Here is a 24,870-nt window from a genome sequence, read left to right on the forward strand (position 1 = left end):
CGGATGGCGTTACTTTCACCATATCTAGGAGAACTAAGTCGGCGTCCAAATCCTTCGTATATCCTAGATTCACGTTATGTCCGGCACTCTGTCCGGTGGATTGTTTGAAGGCCTATCTAGAGGCTACACGTACGTTGCGTTCACCTGAACGCCATCCCCTATTCATTTCGTTTAAGGCTCCTCATCGCCCAGTTTCGACTCCGACGCTAGCGCGTTGGATTCGTTGGCTTTTATCCCTAGCGGGTATAGACACGTCTGTCTTTACGCCTCATTCTGTACGGGGTGCTATGGCTTCGAAGGCATCTTCAGTTGGTTGCCGCCTGGAGGACATCATGCGCGCAGCGGACTGGTCCCGGGAGTCGACCTTCAGAGACTTCTATTTCAGACCAATTGAACACGTCGCATCTCAGGTGATAGCACAGCTTTGAACTTGCATAATAGGAGCCTCCGTGTCTTTAATAAAATTCCCAGATTTTACTAGTAACATGACGTAAAGTCATGATTTTATTAAAGACACGGAGGCGAGTATTATTCCCTCCCACCCTCCCGGTGTGGATTTGGGATTAGTGATGCTTCGATGCTATACAAGTATGTTGTCAATTGGGTCTGTATTGAGTTCATGTTTTGTATCGTGTAGTTTTATCATGCTTAGATGATTTGACAGTTTTATATTGATTTCTAATCTTATATATTTTTCTATTTCAGAATACTGTTTCATGTAGATCCCTCACGTTTATGTTTGGTAAGTCTACAGTTTTGAGTTTGGAAATTACCATATTTCTCTATCTTTTTTAGCTTGAAGTTATCGTTTTGTTTCCCGTTTCCTGTTTGGATCAAGTGGGACATCGTTTATCTTACCTGGTCTTCGGTTTCGCAAGAAAGAGGGGGATTGTGGGAGACACAGGACTTATATAGCTACTTCCTCCGTTATGTGATTGGCTACCTGTTATGCCTGTACAGTTTTTTCTTTCATTTTTGATAATATTTATATTCCTCTATCTTTGCTGCTGAGGAAATAAAGAAAGAGATATGCATAATACTCGCCTCCGTGTCTTTAATAAAATCATGACTTTACGTCATGTTACTAGTAAAATCTGGGAATTAAAACAGTGTATCAATTGCCAACTCACAATCTGCAGAGCCACGTATAGTAGGCTCTGACTATAATCGCATGCTCTGTTATCTCAGGAAATACACCTCCGCTCTCAATGCCCAGAACTCGACTGATCCCAGGAGTCAGCAAAGAAAAATAATCGGTGGGTCCAGAGTATTCAAAATGCTAAAAATAGCTATTTATTCAAAGGTATTTTAAAATAAACAATAAAAAATATATTGTATACAGCAATAAACACTAACGCGTTTCGACCCGATGGTCTTTTTCAAAGTGTATTGTCCAACTGTCCGGACGTCCTTTAACCCCTTAAGACCGGAGGGCGTACTATTACGTCCTTTTAAAAGCGGCTCTAAACGCCGCCGGACGTAATAGTACGCCCTCCGGTTTTTAGTAACTTACCCGGTCGCTGGCGGTCCCACGCCGGCGATCGCGGTTCGGGGGACTCCCAGGGAGCCCCCTGCGGCACGTCCGCCCTCCAGGAGCCCTCCCGGCCATGTGAGAGTGAGGTCCTTGCGAGGACCTCACAATCACATGGCCGGTATAGCTGCCTGCTGCATTGCCAGCAGGGGGACCAACTGTAATGACAGTTGGTCCCCCTGCTGGCTGAAAATCAAATAATAAAATGTTAAAACAGTGTAAAAAAAAAAAAATTATATACTTAGATCATATATATATATTATATATATATGATCTAAGTATATATATACACATATACACACATACACATACACCGTCTAGGTGTATTTTAATATTAATATATATATAATTATATATATATATTTATATCAAATTACACGTAGACTGATACTGATTAAATATATATATAATTATTGTTATATATATATTTATAAATAATATAAAAAAAATTAATATGTAAATACGTAAAAAAATTAAATAAAAAAAATAATTAAAAATAAAATATTAAAAAATATATAGATGTGTTTTATTTCGTTCTAACTGTATTCTGATATTAGGAAACATGGGGGGATGGTTGCACTCACCTAAACATGCTTAAGTGGGGTGCTGCTGGGGGCCATATTATACAATAAATACACAAGATCCAGCGCACTCTCCTATCTACTAAACAGCAACTTCAATGTTGACAGGTTTTATTAGTTTGTAAAAGTTTTTATTAAAAACACCTAATCTAGGCAAAAAAATGGGGATTTAGTTACATTATATGATCATACATTGCATAAGCCTGCCACAACGTCAATGTACCCCATCTTTGGCAGGTCCTACTCTCACAGTCTAATGTCTGCTCTTATGAGATTAACCACTTACTTGGGAAAAAATTCCATCTGAGGCTCTCTGCAGTACAAGGCTAAATAGGGACCTGAGATGAGGCACCTGTAACAGGGAGGGGTGCAGAACCAAGGAGTTGGCTAGACTCCCAAATATATATAGGAAACATGGGGGGATGGTTGCACTCACCTAAACATGCTTAAATGGGGTGCTGCTGGGGGCCATATTATACAATAAATACACAAGATCCAGCGCACTCTCCTATCTACTAAACAGCAACTTCAATGTTGACAGGTTTTATTAGTTTGTAAAAGTTTTTATTAAAAACACCTAATCTAGGCAAAAAAATGGGGATTTAGTTACATTATATGATCATACATTGCATAAGCCTGCCACAACGTCAATGTACCCCATCTTTGGCAGTTAATGACAGTTGGTCCCCCTGCTGGCTGAAAATCAAATAATAAAATGTTAAAACAGTGTAAAAAAAAAAAAATTATATACTTAGATCATATATATATATTATATATATATGATCTAAGTATATATATACACATATACACACATACACATACACCGTCTAGGTGTATTTTAATATTAATATATATATAATTATATATATATATTTATATCAAATTACACGTAGACTGATACTGATTAAATATATATATAATTATTGTTATATATATATTTATAAATAATATAAAAAAAATTAATATGTAAATACGTAAAAAAATTAAATAAAAAAAATAATTAAAAATAAAATATTAAAAAATATATAGATGTGTTTTATTTCGTTCTAACTGTATTCTGATATTAATATATATATATTTATATCAAAATACACTTATAACGAAATAATATATATATCTATATACATAAATATATACGTATATATCACTATATATATACCTATATATAAATAAAAATATTAAAAAAAAAATATATATATATATACGTATATATACACATATGTATATATATACATATATTAATTCTACACATATATTTATGTAATAATTTTACATAATTAGGTATCCTAATTAATTACAATTAGCGGGACCTGCCTGACCACCCATGCCGAAAGTATAGGGAATTTAATTTGCTAGCACTATATTTAACCCTATAACTTTCCAAGACACCATAAAACCTGTACATGGGGGGTACTGTTTTACTCGTGAGACTTCGCTGAACACAAATATTAGTGTTTCAAAACAGTAAAATGTATTACAACCATGATATCGCCAGTAAAAGTGACGTTTTTTGCATTTTTCACGCACAAACAGCACTTACAGGGACGATATTATTGCTGCAATACTTTTTACTGTTTTGAAACACAAATATTTGTGTTCAGCGAAGTCTCCCGAGTACAACAGTACCCCTCATGTACAGGTTTTATGGTGTTTTCAAAAATTACAGCGTCAAATATAAGGCTTGTGTTTAATTTTTTTCACATTAAAATTCGCCAGATTGCTTACGTTGCCTTTATGACCCTATGGTAGCCCAAGAATGAAAATTACCCCTATGATGGCATACCATTTGCAATAGTAGACAACCAAAGGTATTGCAAATGGGGTATGTCCAGTCTTTTTTAGTAGCAAATTAGTCACAAACACTGGCCAAAATTGGCGTTTTTTGCATTTTTCACACACAAACAAATACAAACGCTAACTTTGGCCAGTGTTTGTGACCAAATGGCTACTAAAAAAGACTGGACATCGCTTATTTGCAATACCTTGGGTCGTCTACTATTGCAAATGGTATGCCATTATGGGTGTAAATTTATTTCCTGGGCTACTATACAGTCTCAAAGGCAACGTAACCAATCTGGCGAATTTCAATTTCAAATGTAACACGCTATATTTGACCCTGTAACTTCCCAAAACACCATAAAACCTGTACATAGGGGGTACTGTTTTACACGTGAGACTTTGCTGAATACAAATATGTGTATTTTATTGCAGTAAAAGCAAACAGTATTATGACATTGACAGTTAAAATGTCATGAAGAACAAAAAAAATCAAAAAAAATCTTATTTTCTCCCATTTTTTTCATATTAAATTATGTTTCATAGCTAAATATTTGATATTAAATGAAAGCCCTGTTTCCCCTGAATAAAATGATATATAATAAGGGGGGGTGCATTTAATATGAAAGAGGTGAATTACGGTTGGACAGACATATAGCGCAAATGCCAGGTTTTGTTTACGTTTTGTTTCGTTCACAACTTGTACATTTGGCTGCGGTGTTAAGGGGTTAAATATCCTTTCCAGATCATCATCTTTGGCGCCAACTCGATTTTCCCGCCAATCGTTCATTCACTTCTCTGTTTCGTCTCCATTTCCGGCTCTCAGTGATGACGTCTTTCCGTTTCCTGTTGCATACGGCGCTTTCCTTTTGCATCCGCCGGTGGCATTATGGTCTTAGTCGCCATCTTTGAATGTCCACACATCGGGCAACACTAAGTTTTGTTCACTCATTAATATTGCAAAAAAGTCCCGAAATATGAGAGTACTTAATCAATAATCATTATTGCACCACATTTACAGTAACATGATAAACTCATCCTGTATATCCCAATACTATAACATAAATATTCCATCATAATTAAAAAATATATATATAAAAAAAAATTTATATATATATTTTTTAATTATGATGGAATATTTATGTTATAGTATTGGGATATACAGGATGAGTTTATCATGTTACTGTAAATGTGGTGCAATAATGATTATTGATTAAGTACTCTCATATTTCGGGACTTTTTTGCAATATTAATGAGTGAACAAAACTTAGTGTTGCCCGATGTGTGGACATTCAAAGATGGCGACTAAGACCATAATGCCACCGGCGGATGCAAAAGGAAAGCGCCGTATGCAACAGGAAACGGAAAGACGTCATCACTGAGAGCCGGAAATGGAGACGAAACAGAGAAGTGAATGAACGATTGGCGGGAAAATCAAGTTGGCGCCAAAGATGATGATCTGGAAAGGATATTTAAAGGACGTCCGGACAGTTGGACAATACACTTTGAAAAAGACCATCGGGTCGAAACGCGTTAGTGTTTATTGCTGTATACAATATATTTTTTATTGTTTATTTTAAAATACCTTTGAATAAATAGCTATTTTTAGCATTTTGAATACTCTGGACCCACCGATTATTTTTCTTTGCTGACTCCTGGGATCAGTCGAGTTCTGGGCATTGAGAGCGGAGGTGTATTTCCTGAGATAACAGAGCATGCGATTATAGTCGGAGCCTACTATACGTGGCTCTGCAGATTGTGAGTTGGCAATTGATACACTGTTTTAATCAGTTTTCCACCATACAGTATTATGCTATGTGCTATTATCTTTGATATTTAGGTGGTGTACATATGAACTGAAGAACCAGTCTGTATAAGTATTCTTTGCCTTGATTTACTATTTGGAGCGCCCCCTATCTTTGTTTTATATTCTAATCTTGTGTTTTTTAAGTGGTTTTTAAACACTGGGGAAGTCGCACCTATTAAGAGAGCAACTAAAATACCTCACCCCACTTGCACTTTGTGTGTTAAGGTTTCTTCTACACATATAACCAAAACATGAAAAAAGACCTAATAATAAACCGCCAGCACGGGTGTTCAAAGCCACAGAGACACCGGATCCAGGGAGAGGCTGGCTATTGGTGCTACAGTCCCCTGGAAGCGAGGCCCTCGACGATCGAGTGGGGGCCTATGCCGGCGGTAAGAGGGACGGACGGCCGCTGCCCCTCTATCCTGCCTAATGGTGCCGAAATGGAAGCGGAGACCCGGGCGGACTCGGCCCTGTTCCCCCCCCTATGGACCGGTGGGGGTGATCCCGGTCCTCACCCAAAGGCTACGCATCCAGGGCCCAAAGATGGTGCCACCCCGCCCGAGCGCCTGACCACCCCACCCAAGATGGCGGATTCCGTGTGTGCCCAGACCAGCGGAGGTGACTACTCCATAAGGGAGATCAGACCAACCAACCAGGCCTCCAAAAACGAATACAGGGGGCAGGAAGAACATAGGCCCAGCATGCCAAGCACCGCAGCCCCGCGAGCAACCTCCTACCCGCCCTCCCCACGAACTATACCTCGGACAGGCAACGGCGGAGGCCTACCCGGATCCATAATGGCTGCTGCACTGGCGCATACCGAACACCACTCACCCATGTCAGCGACTGTCGGCCTTACCACCAAACGAGGTACTCCCGCGACGGGGCTGACCACATACCCGCCCTACACGCAGCATAGAGCACAGCGGCCAGGACGAGGATCCCACAGGGCCCCCCAGCACTCAGACGCTTCGATCAGCTCCCAAGCGTCCTCCCTAATGGACACTCATATTCGGACATCCAAAAGGGGCACGCCTGGCTGGCTGGGGAGACTGGCTGCCTACCAGAAGCACGAAGACACCCCTGGAGCGGCACTACCCGACCACCGACGGACACCGGCACCTGGTCACACCTTCATAGTAGAACGGGCATCGGTTAAGTGCAGACCTGCGACCACAAACAAGGCCTCGGGAACATTATTCAACCTAAGAACTCTGAATCAGCCAGGGTGATATACCTACTACTCGTAGACTATCATTTATTTCCAGCGTGTTTATAATCTAATCTTTCTGATGTGATATATCGCTTAGCTTAAATGCATGCTTACAATCACCTAACTCTTTAATGTACTCATACCCAGAACGACATATGATCCTATGGGATAAATGTATGATCACTTAGACCATATAAGTATATAATGCAAGTACACCTCTCAAGCGTTGACAAGCATTGCTGAGCATAACCAATCCAACTTCGAGTAGCTAACACGTGTCCATAAATTACATCACCACACTCAAAGTTAAGAGATTTGTACCTCGCATGTCATTTAAACGTTTCTCACTGTATTTTTTCTTTCCCTATCATTTAACACTCTATGTACGCTCTCATGCACAAGTCATGCTCCCCGCATATGTTTTTTCTGTATCTGTCTCTCCATGACATGTGTAATATGCTACCATTTTGAAATCAAACATGATCCTGCTCTACGGTTTTAAAATAATATAAAAAATGTGCCTGTATATCCAATGCCATAACACGTTATACCAGTGTTTACCTACTCTGCCGGATGTCGCTGTTGTGGCACACGCCGGCTGTTTGTTCAATCAGTGCACAACCAAAATAAAGAATTAAAAATGAGAACAATCTCAATGTCTCACATAAACAATATTGCCCTTCCTTTCACTGCCTACGAGTGTCAGTTCTTTTTTCAGGTTGTGGCTTTGCCCACCCATGGAAATGTGCTCCAGACGCCCCAGTTCACACACCATTAATCACCATATGTACATATAATATGGAGGTTATGACTCATGAAAAAGCTGAACACAGTGATAGGAAGATATGGCAAGGTACTAATTACTAATGGGAACTCTCCATCAGTACAATGATACAGTTAAAACCACAAAAGGAAATGCTTTTAATTATGGAGCCTCGGTTTGAGAATACTTCCTGTAATGAGGTTTCATCTTGAGTTACCAGCCACATTAAAAATAGAAAATAAGCTCCAAAATATTAGTTTTCCATGACTAAAGGGGCATTCTAAGCACCTAGAGATGTTGCCTCATTGCATTGGTTATGGTACAGAGAAAGAACCCTTTACACGGTCTCCCTGCCCTGATTGGCTAAAAGTGGAGTTAACTGGCAAACATTTTGCTGTCCAACCTCTGTCCGTCTTCTGCCTCTGGCAAACACACGCAGCATGCACAACATGGATGGACATCCCTCAACTCTGTCTCTGCAGAGAGCTTGGGCAGTGACGTATGGTTGGAATAGGGGGTCCCATTGAAGGAATATGGAGTCATTACAGAGTTTTGCGTTGAGTGTTTTTTGTTGAAGCAGTACCATGTCTGCTCTCATCTTGTGAGTTCTCTGTATACTGAAAAACGAACAGCCATGTAAAAGATGACACAGTCTATTTGGGCTGCACGTAAGCACTGGTCTAAGGTTTTCAATAATTCATACAATAAGAGTTGCTTTCTTCACCAATTACCAGAATGTTTTTTTTGTTTTTTTTTTCGAGCGCATGCACATTTGGAGGTTCAGGGGATATCTACTTACAGCGAGAATCACAAAGCTGTGACTTTAACAATTGCATTGCAATTCCACAGCATCATATACAAATTACAAAATAGTCCTCTGTAAATTAAAAGCATTTTCATGTGCAAAAAGTAGTATTTGGGGAAGGAAAATACCAGCAGTTTGGACAGAAAATGTCGGAAATTGTAATGTTTTGAAATGTTTTACTACACACTGGAACTTTATCATAGCCGCAGTTCCTCTCATCTTGTAGGATGAAGGAAATTACTCTATTACATCACAGTCTCGGAGATACTCTTTAAGCCATTCTCATAATGGAGAGTGGGTGTAGGTTACTCTTTGCAATAACGCAAAGTTGTTATGGTGCTTAGAGTTTTGTCCATCTCTCATATGTTGCAGAGTCTGCAGAGAACAGATAAATAAGTTCTACAATAAGGAAGTGAGGAAAGCCATATTTATTTTCTACATGAATCATTTTCCTTAAGACTTTGCTTAGATATATTTATTCTTCTTTTCTACTTTTATCTTTACATTCTAAAGCAGCATTTCCCAATTGGTGTTTCGTGAGAACACAAATGGGGTTCCGCCGTAATTTTGGCAAACAAAACAGCCGCCGCTATTTGGCCCGGTCGGGTGCCGCTGATAATTGAGGCGGGCGGCGAGGGAGCACTCTGCCCTGCTCAGCTCCCTCGCGTGCACCGCAGTGATGCCAGAGCCGGAATATGATGTCACTCCGGCCCGGCATCACTAAGAGGCGCGCGAGGGAGCTGAGCAGGAAGATCACTTCCTGTACTGTACGCCCTCACGCCAGCCACTCAGCCCAGCAGCCGCACTGGACCCCAGGGACCGCACACCAGCCGCTCAGCCCAGCAGCCCCACTGTGGACCCCATGGACTGCCGCCAGCCACTCAGCTCAGCAGCCGCACTGGACCCCAGGGACTGCACGCCAGCCGCTCAGCCCAGCATCCCCACTGGACTGCAGGGACTGCCCGCCATCCGCTCAGTCCAGCAGTCCCACTGGACCCCAAGGAAATAAAGACTTCATGCCAGCACTCCCAAAAGTAGGGAGGCTGGGTGGAGTGAAATTTAAAAAAATTAAAATTGTGTGTCTGTTAAGGAGTTTGTATGTGTGCTTGTCAGTGAGTGTGTGTGTGTATGTGTGTTTTTCACTGAGTGTATGTGTGTTTGACAGTGAGAGTGTGTGTTTGTCAGTTAGTGTCTATGTGTGCTTGTCAGTGAGAGTGCATGTGTGCTTGTCAGTGTGTGTGTGCATGTGTGTTTGTCAGTGAGAGTGTATGTGTAATATGAAAGTATATACAGTAACAAGTGGGAAATACGTGTGGTAGCACTAAGTGCCACAGACCACCTTAGTGGAAACCCCTTACACCACTCAAAGAAATGCAAACATATAATACATACAGTACAATAGGTGGATCACACTTCTGGATACATCTGTAAAATACACAAAACAATATAGTGTAATATTATCAGTACAAGTAATATATAGACGGTCACAGGAGCTGAAGTCAGGTACTCACAAGCCCAGAGCCAAATCTTAACATATGGCTTTCATGGATAGCGCTGTGGGACTTTTCTTAAGGATGTCCCTTCCTATTTCCAGATGACCTTATGGTTGTTCCTGATGAGTAGAAGTAAAAACTCTTTGGTGGAGATAGATAACCAGAGAATACAAACTTCGCCACAGGAATTATTTCTGATCCCGATTCAACTGAATTAAATTGAGGCCAAAGTAGGATGATCATACGGTATAATGTTTGCTCAATTGAAAATCGAATCGAAAAAGAAACACATTTACCACAGGGTACTGAATCCCAATAATAAAATGTATCTCGTATGCCATTGTAAATTATGCATGCACCTTGATGATATAGCTAACTCCTTACCCATAACAATGCCGGATAGAAGATACAGACTGTTCTAAAAGTGGAAAAATAAAAATAAACGAATGTTTGCACATTTGCAAAGGAAAAGAGTGGGCTTCAAAGCAACACCCGTCTGTAGCAGACGTTACATATCCTGTTCTCTGACAAGTCATCACGTCCTGCAATATATAGAATTCTATTGGTTAAGGCGGCAACTTGAGAGCAAAAACTTAACAGGGTTAGCCGAACTGGAAAAATTCAGCTTTGCTCCAATTACCTGCTATTTTGGCCTTTAATTTAAAATTCACTTTCAATTCTCACTTTAGTAAATAGCCCTGTAAGTCTCTAACCTGTAAGGCTGCTTATCTAATTCCATTAGGGGTTATACAATGTAAGGCAGAGAAATCAGCCCTTCCATGCGTCTCCTTTACATTATTTCCTCTTTTTTTAATGTTCACTTGCTACCTAATATATCCCACCCCTTGACAGGTACCATTGTAAAGATATAATCAATGTTATTTAATTTACCTATCCGTTTAATATTTTGGCTGATCTGTATATAATTCACTTAAAATAAAAACATGTATATTCCCAATGCGTTCTGTTCTCTCTTTGCTCTGTTAATGTAAAAAAAAAAAAAAAGAAGTATAATTGATGGTTAGGGTAGCGCCACTAAATCTTGATTTTAATTACAGATCAAGGGATATGTGATTATAAAGAGAAATGCAGTAAAATGAAAAAATCGCCTTTTTCTTCCATTCTATTTGTAACTTATTTTCACACCATCTGTGAACCAAATGACAATGTTTATATTATTATTATTATTATTATTTATACTAAAGTGCCAACAAATTCCGTAGCGCTGTACAATGGGTGGACTAACAGACATGTAATTGAGATCAGACCACTGGACGTACTGGAACAGAGGGGGTTGAGGGCCCTGCTCAATGAGCTTACATGCTAGAGGGAGTGGGGTATAGTGACAGTAACAGAGGGATTGAGGGCCCTGCTCGATGAGCTTACATGCTAGAGGGAGTGGGGTATAGTGACAGTAACAGAGGGATTGAGGGCCCTGCTCGATGAGCTTACATGCTAGAGGGAGTGGGGTATAGTGACAGTAACAGAGGGGTTGAGGGCCCTGCTCGATGAGCTTACATGCTAGAGGGAGTGGGGTATAGTGACAGTAACAGAGGGATTGAGGGCCCTGCTCGATGAGCTTACATGCTAGAGGGAGTGGGGTATAGTGACAGTAACAGAGGGATTGAGGGCCCTGCTCGATTATTATTATTATTATTATTATTGCAATTTATATAGCGCCAACAGATTCCGTAGCGCTTTACAATATTAAGAAGGGGATTTAACTAGAAATAGGACAATTACAAATAAACTTACAGGAACAATAGGTTGAAGAGGACCCTGCTCGATCGTGCTTACATTCTATAGGAGGTGGGGTGTAAAACACATTAGGACAGGAATTTGCAATCAAATAAGGTGGACTGCCCTTTAGGAGAGGGCAAGAGACAGGTATGTGAGGTATTGGTTAGTCTTGGAGGCCATAAGCTTTCCTAAAGAGATGGGTTTTAAGGCACTTCTTAAAAGATGCAAGACTAGGGGAGAGTCTGATGGCGGTAGGCAGGCTATTCCATAGGAAGGGAGCCGCCCGCGAGAAGTCCTGCAAGCGCGAGTTGGCCGTACGAGTGCGGACAACGGACAGGAGGTGGTCACGGGCAGAGCGGAGAGACCGAGAAGGGACATACCTATGGATCTGTGAGGAGATATAAGAGGGGCTAGAGTTGTTCAGTGCTTTATAGGTGTGAGTAAGTACCTTGAATTGACTCCTATAGCATACAGGAAGCCAATGTAAGGACTGGCAGAGGGGTGAGGTGTGAGAGAAACGACTAGAGAGGAAAATCAGTCTAGCAGCAGCGTTCATTACGGACTGTAGGGGTGCAGTACGGCTTTTGGGAAGACCAATCAGGAGAGGGTTACAGTAATCAATGCGGGAAATTACTAGAGCATGGACAAGCTCCTTGGTAGTATCTGGTGCAAGAAAGGGGCGGATGCGGGCTATGTTTTTAAGATGAAATCTACAGGATTTGGCAACATGCTGGATGTGAGGCTCAAAGGTGAGACCAGAGTCAAGTTCGATGAGCTTACATGCTAGAGGGAGTGGGGTATAGTGACAGTAACAGAGGGATTGAGGGCCCTGCTCGATGAGCTTACATGCTAGAGGGAGTGGGGTATAGTGACAGTAACAGAGGGATTGAGGGCCCTGCTCGATGAGCTTACATGCTAGAGGGAGTGGGGTATAGTGACAGTAACAGAGGGATTGAGGGCCCTGCTCGATGAGCTTACATGCTAGAGGGAGTGGGGTATAGTGACACAAAGGGTTAGAGTAGGGGAATTAAATAGTTTGTTATATTATGTACGGTATATATTCTGCAGTATACTGATTGGCCAATGTGCGTGCTATATTAGTTCATGTGAATTGGTTTGCCCAAAACTATTGCATAGAGGAAATTTGTCTGAAATGAAACGCGACAAGTACCAAACCCAGATCACCCCCCAAATTTTTTCTTTAGGATTAATTTGGATCAAACTTTTTTTTTTTTTTTTTTTACCATGCACACGTCTAATGAGCTTTATTATAGAAGTCGAGGTGGAAACTCCTTTCAGAATCACTCGAATTTAGAGAAGGCAGTTCTTCAATCCAATAAAAAATATTCCTCAGAAATCAGCAATAACCAGAAGCATTGCTAGGGTCAAAAACATGAACTTGAGCCCAAAAATAATTTGGTGATCCCTTCCTAAAGCCTCTCCCCAAACTCCCCTCCTGCCCGTCCCCAATACCACTGTTTAACACACGTCTTGGCACACTCAGAGTTACTAACAGACACACACACACACACAGATACACATATGCATGCATATACACAGGCGGTTAGACACACAAAGACATGCACAAGCACACACAGGTACGACACATACACACAACCACCGACACACACACATATACACAGACTGGCATACACAGTCACCGACAGGTGCACACAGCTTCAGAGACACAAACAGGCACACACAGACATAAACAAGCACAAGATCCTACAGTAATGTGCATAGCAGTATATCACAGAGCTCACACAGGTCTAACACAATACTTGGTGAAAGGATTATTAGACTAAATTAGTTTTGAGGTGACAGTTGTCCGTTAAATTTGAGATTCACTTTGAATTCTCACTTTAGTGAATTAACCCAGTTTGGTTTTTTTGGACATGCCGACGGCTATTTTGACTTGTTGGGGTGAATAAACTTCACTTAGAAATTGTTAGCGCAGAGAGCAGAGGGATATGTGTTATATATTTCATTATCAGATTGAAGACTGTGTTTGTCAATAGAGATTATGTTGTCAGGCAGATTAGCCGTTGCACAATAGGACTGTGACAAGAAATATGACTGATTGGACTGAAAATAGCAGAAGTGACATCACTCTGCACGTTTACTGCGGTTGTCCTGTGTTCTTATCTTAGGTATAGCCTCAGTTCTGTTTGTAAACTGCTGGACCTTACCCTGAATATGTGAACATCAACATAGCAAATACAGTTTACATTTTTTTTAACAATTAACAAACACTTTTTTTCAATGCACTATACATAAAATTTTAAAAAAAAATGCCAATTTGATGTCCTTATGAATCCAGATTCACTTGTTGAATAGGCAAGTTCTCTCTGATTCGAAACCAAATTATTAGGATCTGATACTGCTGTCTTCATAACAAAAGTGATAATATAACGGTGGTGTCCCTACAGAACATACAGAACCCATAATAAAAATGTTTTCTACTATTGTTACTCGTAAATCCCGTATATCACTGAACGTAATGTTACTGTTAACGGCATGTAGATGCAGAATTTGGGAAGTGTGCCTCAAACCATCTAAAAATTAAAGATGCACGCACATATATATACACATTCTCATGCAAACATATATACACATTTTCACACACTCACAAACTGTCTCATATACGCACACACACACACAAAGATTTTTACTTATTTATTTTAAGAGGTCAACCCAGCCTCCTTACATTTTCCTCTAAAAGGAGATCATATGGCGAATATAGGAGCTGCACTACCAGAAACTAAAGCGAGGATAGTTTTGTTTTGGAGATAGTTTCACAAAACAGTCGAGTCTTAAGGGAGGGGTGGAACATGCAATCATACACACAATAATTGCACAGAAACATACATGCATTTACTACTCTAACCTGTCATGGATTGTATTCGCCACCAACCTGACTTTGAAATGTATTTTGTATATCAGAAATCTCACATAGAAGTTAAACAGTTAATATATTTTTGACAGTATTCGTCATCCTCCCCCAGCCAATCTTCCAATATCTCTGTGACAGACCGCCTCGTAACCTAGGACTGGTACATGTCCTAGGACTGGTACCAAATGCACCATCTCCCAAAAAGGAATGTATCACTATTGTTGGGCCCTCCAACCCGTGCCTCCCAGCACAGCGCTCAATCTCTGTAACCTCAGAGCACACAGAGCCCGCAAAACCTCTCGAAGTTGGAACTCCTGATCGGATTGTGGAGTTGCTGCAGTCCGGTGAAACTTTAACAAGGGCGCTCTCGGTCCCAGAACCACCAATCAGTGCGCTTTTTGGAGCGGTGATAGAGGAGGTGCTAAGACATCCAATGATACTAAGGACTTGAGTGAGCTCTATGTTCTTGGCCGAAGGTGCCATCGTTTTGGGTGATTGGGATTTCTACTCAGCGCTATGGAGCTCTGAGCCAGATCAGAGGTTGGTCACGGCCCACTGAAAATGTCACCTTCCACCTAACTTGGGCTAGACACCTCCAATCCCAGTGCTTCTTTTACAGATTGGGCACCCAGAGGAGAGCTTCTCGGGGATGGCACTATTGTGGGGATGTAGGCATGGAAACCCTAACTATGGTATACTTTGCTATCTCGGTGCCAGGGTATCTGGCCGCTAATTAAATTACCTGCTCGGGTACAGACACCAAGGCGCCGGGGATGTCTTTGTTCTCCCTGGGGACCTTTTCTTAAATCCCTAGGGATAAAAGTGTGACCTGTTTGACAATAAACCAGTTCACTCTTCACTAAGTCTCGGCTAGTGTTTGGGTGAGACAGCTAGGAGCTTTAATCACTCTGGGCTATTAACACAAGAGAAAGTGGACTTAGCGGTGACAACCCAGCTACTCATGGGTATACCGCCACACCCTCCATCTCCCAGTATCTGTCCACCCTCACTCAGCCAATCTCCCAGCATCCCTCCATCTCCCAGTATCCCTCCAACCTCCCCCAGCCAATCTCCCAGCATCCATCTACCTCCCAGTATCGCTCCATCCTGCCCCAGACAATCTCCCAGCATCCCCTATCTACCTGTCTCTATTCTCCTATAGCTAATCTACCAGCATCCATCCATCTCCCAGCATTCCTCCATGCTTCCCCATCTAATCCCCCAGCATCCCTCCATCTACCTGTCCCTTCATTCTTCTACAACTATGTCATATGTGTTTGTGGTGCCTTCGCACAGCCTGTACATCCCCAAGCCTGGCAGTTAGTTGGTGCCCACAACAAATTGGATGGGAGGAAGTAGAGGGAGAAAGTAGAGGGGTGAAGGAGCCAATTAACTTTCTGGCAGCACCCAAAGGGGCATTGGTGCAGGGAGCAGCGATTTGAGATCTGCGTAGATCAGAATGCTGCTCCTGGCACCTAAACCTCATGCCCCTGTCAGCAAAGCATGCAGACATGCATGAAAGCTGCAGACAGCTGGCTCTGTGTCTGTGTGGTATCACTCCTTTATTGATGTCACCAAGAACAGTCAGCACCCCTCGCTCCTCACTAGTGAGGTCTCCCTATGAACACAGCAAAATGGAAATATATATCCAGATGGCAAAATATATTGCATGTTATTTACATCCTCTTCTTGCCATTGCTGTTTGAAAGTGTTCTTGCACAATTGATTATTATCTCATGTAATATGTAATTTTCTTTCCTTTTTTTTTTTTTCGTAAGAAAAATGTTTATCAATATTTCTTATGGGAACCACAACGTCTCAAGATTTTCCATATTACGCTTACTTTTCTCCTATATTCGACACATCTATTTGTTTCTGATTTTTTTCTAAAATTAAACATAGAAATATATATTTTTATCTCAGAAATCTCACATATGTTTGACAGTATTAGCTCTATTCTAGAACTTAGAGCCTTCATTGTTGCTCTTGCTCATTGTCAATCACTAGTATAAACACTGCCCTTTCTGATGGTGAATTGTCAGGTCAATTGTGACATCTTTAATATAGAAACATAGAAACATAGAATGTGATGGCAGATAAGAACCATTCAGCCCATCTAGTCTGCCCAATTTTCTAAATACTTTCATTAGTCCCTGGCCTTATCTTTTTTCTAGGATAGCCCTGTGTTAACCTCTACCACTTCAGCTGGAAGGCTATTCCATGCATCTACTACCCTCTCTGTTAAGTAATAACAGTTTCCTTTTAACGTTGGAAGGCTCCACTAATACAGTCTGTCAACTAAAAGCATTCTCTAAGTGTAATCACATCCTGTCAACAACAAGCAAGAACACATAAATAATTGCCTCATTCACTTCCAGTTCTGTTTAACTATAAGCTAACGGACAGTACAGCACTTTTCCCTGCATCCTGGGGACAACGTTATTGCTTTAACCCCTTAATGACGAGTGACGGACAAGGTCCGTCACTCAGGGGATTGCCATAACGACGAGTGACGGGCCTTGTCCGTCACCCGTTAAAATTAACCCCAGATCGCCGCAATTGCGGCGATTGCGGGGTTAATGGTGCTCCGGTCTGCCTCTGTATTAGAGGCAGACCGGGAGCACCGACTCGCGCTGTCCCAGCACATGTGCCCGCTCTGACAGCATGTCAGAGCGAGCACATGTGCTGTGTATACTCACCTTCCGCCTCCCTGCACTTCCGGGTTCACTGTGAAGTGCAGGGAGACGGATCATCAGTGATCCTGCCCCCTGTGTAAAAAAAAATTAAGTTAAATTAAAATCCCACCCCCCCCCCTTTACCCAGTTTAATAAAAAATTAACCCCTTCCCTGCCAATTGATCACTGACTACAGTGATCAATTGGCAGGGATTGCATTTTACTATGATCTGACTTTTTTTTTAAAATTAATTAATAAAATAAATGTAACCCCTGAGGGTTAAAAAAAAAAGAATTAACCCTCAGCGGTTACATTTATTTTATTAATTAATTTAAATATTTTAAAACTATAAATTTAGCTAGCTGGGGAGGGTGCAAGTTAGTGGGGAATTAAGGGATTTAGTGTTAAGCTAACTAGGGGTTAACATTAAAAAAAGTTTTAAAATAAGCTTTAAAAAGTTAAAAAATTAAGTTAAAAAAAGTTTGAATAACGTTTAAGTAAAAAAAAAAAAAAAACACCCCCCTTTACCCAGTCCAAATAAAAATGAACCCCTTCCCTGCCAGTCGATCACTGCCTACAGTGATCAAAATACAGATCACAGTATTATACTGTGATTTAATTTTTTTTAACCCCTGACGATTAACTTTTATTTATTTTTTAACCCTCAGGGGTTAAATGTATTTAATTAACTAATTTAAATATTGTATAATTAAATATTTTGCTAGCTGGGGTGGGTGGGAGTTATGGGAAAATGTGGAATTCGCTGTTAGTGCTGCTTACTGCTAGTTAGGGGTTAACAGCAAAACAAAAAGCTTAGAAAAATGTTAAATCTGTAAAAAAAAGTTTTAAGAAAGTTTAGGAAACTTTAAAAAAATTAATAAGCAAAACAAAAGTTTCAAAAATAGTTTTAAAAAGTAAAAAAGTTAAAAAAAAGTTAAAAAATACATTTAAAAACGCTCATTACACCCACAGACTGGAACCTGCACACAGAGGTAACCAGCCAGCGCCATCTGAGCACCACAGTAACCTGCTACAGGGATGTGTAAGAAGAGCAGCCAAACCACCGAAAGGAGCTCAGAGACGGCGCCATAGAAGGAGGCCTTTCCCGCCAAAAAGAAAATCCAGGCGGCCGCACCGCACATCGCGACAGGACCCCCTTAAGCCCAACACTTCACCGACAGCAGACATGAAACCGGTCAGAGATCACCATCCCTCACTGCACGGAAGCCGCTGAAGGGGCCCCAACAGACCTCACTAGACGCATCTTCTCTCTTCACACCTCACACAGGTCCTCGCAGTGACAGCCAGAAGGGCTCAATATTGGGACTTTCACGACTGGACTCGGGGTCAACCCGGCGGGATATCAGCTAGACGCAATGGGGGAATGTAAACAAGGGCACTGCTAGTCCTCCATGACACCCTGAAACACAGCAAGTATAGCTTGAGGCGTATCCACGCGCTTAAAATATGGTACACCTAACGTGTTACACATAATTTAAAACGACCCCCTATGTGGAATGTATATAGCATAACGAATCTCTGGGTGACGACCATAGCTAAATTTTGCACTAAGCAGATCACCCTAACCCTCATATTCAGCAACATACATCTGGCCCTCGAAAGGCACCTTAACCCTGCTGCCGCCAATAGAATGCTAGTAGCACAAGCTCTAGGGAATGCTAACACCAAAGGTGGCTCCTAACTAATCTCCCACATACGAGCATGCAAACTTACAATAGGACCTACTTTGGTTAATCTTAGATCTTAGCCACACATGAATATAATAAAACTTGACTCAAATAGAGTGCATATAACTAATCTATGCTATTAACTGTTTATGTATTACGCGTGCACTGCTCATTTACTCATTTACTATTTCTATATTAATTTCAAAACTGTGCTGTCATTTAATGCCATGATATTGTTTATTTTGTGATATTTCAGCGGCTTATATCTGCTGTCGTGGCGATATAGGCTTGTTTGTTACTCTAAGCACTACAAAAATAAAGAATTAATTAAAAAAAACGCTCATTACCACTACACCTGGAACAAACTAGAGAAAAAATGATCCCACGCCAAGGTTCGAAATATGCCTTTTGAATTACCCCAGGGTGTATTCTTTAATAAATAGTATGTGTTTGTGGGCAAGTTTCAATAACCAACCATCTAAACTACTCCACATTGGAACATGGACACAGCACAAAACTTCAAAGTTAGAAAAAAACTGAATGGCTGCGTCTCAAATGTGCCCCTTCAACATCCACATATACCTGGAAAAGGTACATACGGGGGTATTGCTGTACTCAGACTACATAGCTGAGCAACATATGAAGTATTATACAGTGGTAGCACACATAATGTTTGCAAAATATACTGTGCAAACTCACTTTGTGTGTCAAAAAGGCAGAAAAAACGCTTATTACCACTACACCTGGTACACGCTAGCGTAAAAATGATCCCACGCTAAGGTTCAAAATATGCCTTTTGAAATACCCTGGGATGTCTTCTTTAAGAAATGGTATGGCTTTATGGGGTATTTGGATTATATAGCCTGGTAAAATACTCTAAAATGGGACATGGACACAGCGTAAAAATTCAAAGTTTGAAAAAAAAAAATGGAATGGCTGTGTCCCAAATGTGCCCCTCCGATGTCCACATATACCTGGCAAAGGTACATACGGGGGTATTTTTGTACTCAGCAGACATAGCTGAGCAACATATGAAGTATTATACAGTGGTAGTACACATAAGGTTTGCAAAATATACTGTGCAAACTCACTTTGTGTGTCAAAAAGGCAGAAAAAAGCATAGGCTAATTAAATCCGTCTCTCAAAATTCTACTGTGAATACTGAAAAGGACAGGTCTCCTATATGGCACTGTAGCTTCACAAAATAGTGCCAAAGACATACAATGGGGGTGTCATTTTACTCAGCAGAAGTAACTGAATACAAAATAAAACGTTGTACAGGAATAGCACACACCAACTTTACAAAATACACATGAGAAGTTCTTTGTTATAAGTTTGTGTGCCAAAACCCCCAAAAAACACAATTTTACTCCAATATTTAGCGGAGGTTGGCGGTGAAATGGCTACGTAGAAAGTGTCAAAACAACCTTAGGTAAATAGCCTGTGGTGTCTACTTTATATAAATATATACTTTTGTGTGGCAATTTTGTTTTCTTTTATGGCTATTAAGCTTACAAGACAAACATACCAAATTCTAAAATCACTCCACATTAAAAGTTTATTTTACTCCTTGTGCTTTGTGACCTGTAACTACCAAAAAAAACTGAAAATCCCAGACACATTATATATTCTGTAAATCAGAACAACTAAATGAATTTATTTGTAATTACTTTCCTTAACCTGCACTAATTGTGCACACATTATTATTGCAAAAACTGTAAAAAAAAAAACACATTTTCTTTTTTTTTTGCATTTTTCTGTATTTTTTTTTTAGAATAAATAAGCATTTATGTATATATATGTTACATCAAATTAAAGCCCTTTCTGTCCTCTAAAAAACAGTATATAATATACGTCGGTGCAATAAATTAGTAAAATGCAAATTGCAGTTGAATGCAAACAGCAAAAAAATGCCGTTGTTTAACAAGCTTCTGAAGCTCTGTCCTTAAGGGGTTAAATAAACTGGTAAATGCAATGAGTTAAGATCATCATGGATCATCTTACATGGAATCTAAAGACTAAATGTTTCACATACTGTGGAATCTTCTCCTCTGAATTAGCTACACTCTATTATTCTTTTATCTTAGCTCTAATACCATTAAGGCAGCTATCAATGTGTGAGATAGGTCTTATTGGACATGATTGTAAGATTAGTGTAGTTTAAAGGAAAGGCCCCATGAACCCCAATTGGTAGACTGGTTACAAGCTACATACAAGCGGACGTTTTTGCTAGTTGCCCATCGTGATGTTGGAGATATATTCCTATTGGTGTTATAAAGGTACTCTGCAGTTTGTTACAGAAAAAAACATATATATACATATAATAACATTTCAGGCTTATCACACCTACGCACAAGCAGGTCCACAGCATCCAGCACTCCACAAACGGCCTTATTTGCAGATCTTACTTAAAGGGTCACTCAAGACACCTAAGCAACTTCAGCTTGCTGAAAAGCTTCAGATGTGAAGAGTGTGTCCTTTTGTTTTCATTTTGCAAAAAGTTCAGATTTCAATAGCAATTGACTCTTTTATCATATTACCTGGTTACACCCCCTTGCATTTCAACAGACAACAGGTAATGTTACTTCCTGGTTCCGTGAGCTAAACGCATCAAAAGGCAGCAATTGCACAGAGCACCTGCCTTGCAAAGATTTCTGATAGAACTGTATTGGGAACTCTGTGATTGGACAGCCACAGAAATCCTGGGCGGGGTTAGAAGGCGAGTGCTTGCAAAGGCTGCAGACAAGAGAATGACACGTCTGCAGTGAAATATTCTATTTCATATTACAATACTGAGATTTTCACATCATTTTTTTGCTTAGAATATTATATGAAGTTCTTCTTTACACCTTTATCTGTCTAGGCCCTTGTGGATATATATTTAGTTTCTTTACCAGCAGAGTGTGGAAGTGAAGCCTGCTGCGGTAACTATGAATGCGTCAGGTGTCTATGTAAGGAGACAATCTGGGCAGGTCTCGTCGACTGAGAGATCCAAACAGAATATTCTAAAATACAATTACCTGTCATTTTATACAGAATCAAATATCATCTATTCATTGCACTTTCCAAATCGGTAGAAAATATACAGATATTCAAAAGAGATATTTCATTAAAAGGTTATTTTTAACATGATTTCCCTCTATAAGCACCAAAACCACTACAATTTAATGTGCATAGACTCCATCACTGCAGTATGACACATTTACATTTGTCAGTCAAAATGACTTGAGTGCCTGTCAATCAAACAATCAATCAGACACTCAATCAAACAATCAATCAGACAATCAATCAAACAATTAATCAGACAATTAATCAGAGAGCCTCTAGAGACACTTACTAGTGAAGACCTAATTTGTAATTTACTTGTTAATCTCGTGGCGCCAAATTTGAAAGAAAAAATATAGTGGCTCCTTCACAGTCTTATCACTTCCATCACAGGATGCAAGTTACATGCAATTAAGTTAATTAATGATGCTAACAGGTGACATATTAATTAACTGAAATTAATCTATATTTTTCCATATAAACATTGCAGTGTGTTTCATATCATTAAGGTAAAGGAACACTCCAAGTACAATAACTACAACAGTACACTGTAGCGTTTATGGTGTCAGGAGTGCTTTAAATCCCACCCAGAGGTTAAGAATAGTTTGACAACCTACCTGAGGTATACCAGGCACCTATTGCTGCCTTCATTGAAAATAATTTTCATTACCAGGGCAGGGCTGGCTTGCTCATTGGCTGTAAGTATCAGCTAAGTACTCTCAGCCAATGAGTGCAGCCCTGCACTGCAAGATTTAGCTCAGTGCAAAAGCTTCTGGGTGAAGAGAAGGAGGCAGTACACAGTGGGAAATTGTCAAACTGTTCTGACCTGATGCCCTCTGTATTGACTAGTTACTCTCAAAGGGTAGCATGGCACTTCTGGCACCATAACCACTACCGCACACACTGCACAGCCTTCTGATCTGAGGTTCGAGAAGGAGGTATGCAGGGGGAGGCAAGTAGACCACACCTGCCACTTCCATTAGCCCGGGGGAGCTAACGTAAGAAAAAAAACTCCCTGGCTGTTTGATTGAAAGCCATGTTTTTTTAATTAAAAGTAAAATTGGTGATTTCTCATAGACATTGCCAATTTTATAAAGAGCCCTTTGAAATGGGATACTCCGTCCTCATCCATAAAGCACTTCTGCAAGTGTGGCGATTTAAAAGTCCCCTAAATGGTGGAATGGGTAACTAGGCTGGTTCTGAGTCAGCCACTGTTACATAAAGGGGTTTATTAACGTCACACTGAAGTTTAGTGAACTGAAAATCACATTACAAAAATCCGGCTATAATAGACCATAGACTATAGCAAGGTTGGAGATTTTTCCAGATCATCACTTTTTGGCTAAACTTTGCATTTCAGGTTTTCAGTTTACATCTGCAGTGTAACATTCTATTTCATATTGCAATACTGAGTACCTGAAGCAAAAAACAACAACCCCAAGCCTTTTTTTAAAAACCACAAGTGAGTCCCTTTTACCAGCATACATACTGAGTGTAACATTATTACAATGACTCTTACTTTCAATACTCCAAACTTGCTGAGCGGACGGTTACTGATAAACTAGCAAATGAAGAGTTCACAAGCACATTTAACCTGCAACAACGCTGTCAATGTGTCCCAAGATTAACCCATTACTCACAGAGGGGAAATGAATCGTTCTACTTTTCGGTTTTCACAGGAACCCTCTTTCCCTGTCACATAACTCAAACAAGTTCGACTCCAACAAATTAAACAAAATATTCCACAATTCTATATGATGTTACTTTTATCCCACAATATTTTCTTTTGTGAATTAGTTCCAGGTTATTGTGTGACGATTTAGGGGTAGGCACCCTCTGGCACTCCAGATGTTGAGGACTACATCTCCCATAATACACTTACAGTCCTAATACTGACAGAGCATCATGGGAGGTGTAGTCCAAAACATCTGGAGTGCCGAAGGTTGCCACCCAAATATACTTTAAAACGTTTAAGCATGCTGCAGCATTCTACCAAATCGTTTTATACGGTACACAGAGATCATGATTTAGTAACTACAGATGGGAATCTGCAGCTCCGTAGAAGAAGGGGCAAGTGTCTTTTCCTCCGTTGATTGAACGGTACCCAAGAATGACCGGGTCGGTACTGATTTTGGATTGTCAGCGCTGATTAGATCTGCACGCTCCTCTTACAGTCAAACTGTTAAAGCAAACATGTTTAGTACTGGAGCCACTTACCCAAAAGGCATCTTTAAAATCCATGGGTTCCATTCTTGGAAGCGACAAGCCTTGTTTTTTCGGCGAGATGGTTTGCACCTATTATACTTCACGAAGTGTCAGGTTTGCAGTGAAGATCATTTGCTTAGTATACTGCTGAAATACATGAATCGATCCGGTCTTACAAGCAAACAAGTGAGAAGATGTCGATAGACCTTGAGTGAGATATGGCTAAAAACAAAAAAAATAAATAAGAAGCTTCGAAGCAAACGTGTGGCAATAAAGTGAAGTTTAAGGTTTCAGTTCAGCAGGTGGAAATTGTTGTTCTGTTCCTGTCTATTCTCTGATAACGACAGCTAGTACAGGAAGTTACATCTGACGAGTACATTCATATATAGTTGAGGAAGATCTCTGCATTTCTCGGAAACCTTCTAAGTTACACACAACTGTGTGACGGAAACCAGATGGACTTTGCAGAGGGTAAGGTTTGGTGTAGCTTGAGGACGAAACTACTTCTGAATGGAAGTGAACAGGATAAAAAAAAAATAATAATTATGGCTTTGCATCTGATGCATCTAAGGGATGCAACCAAAAATGTAAAAAAAAAAGGAAGAAAAAAAGCAAAGGAAATCCCTGTTGTGGCAAAGATGCCTCAACCAT

At 40.3% G+C, this 24,870-nt stretch overlaps 1 protein-coding gene across 1 annotated transcript in view; it reads right to left on the reverse strand.

Moving 5' to 3' along the window:
- Window positions 1-24,556, reverse strand: part of PSTPIP1 (proline-serine-threonine phosphatase interacting protein 1) — an 87,235-nt gene extending 62,679 nt beyond the window's left edge. The window contains exon 1 of the mRNA XM_063445916.1: window positions 24,232-24,556. Within this exon, the coding sequence (XP_063301986.1) occupies window positions 24,232-24,264 (33 nt within the window). The 5' untranslated portion in view covers window positions 24,265-24,556. The remainder of the gene's footprint in view (window positions 1-24,231) is intronic.
- Window positions 24,557-24,870: the final 314 nt, after the last annotated feature.

Source organism: Pelobates fuscus, chromosome 3 (assembly GCF_036172605.1).
Source record: "Pelobates fuscus isolate aPelFus1 chromosome 3, aPelFus1.pri, whole genome shotgun sequence".
NCBI lineage: Eukaryota > Metazoa > Chordata > Amphibia > Anura > Pelobatidae > Pelobates > Pelobates fuscus.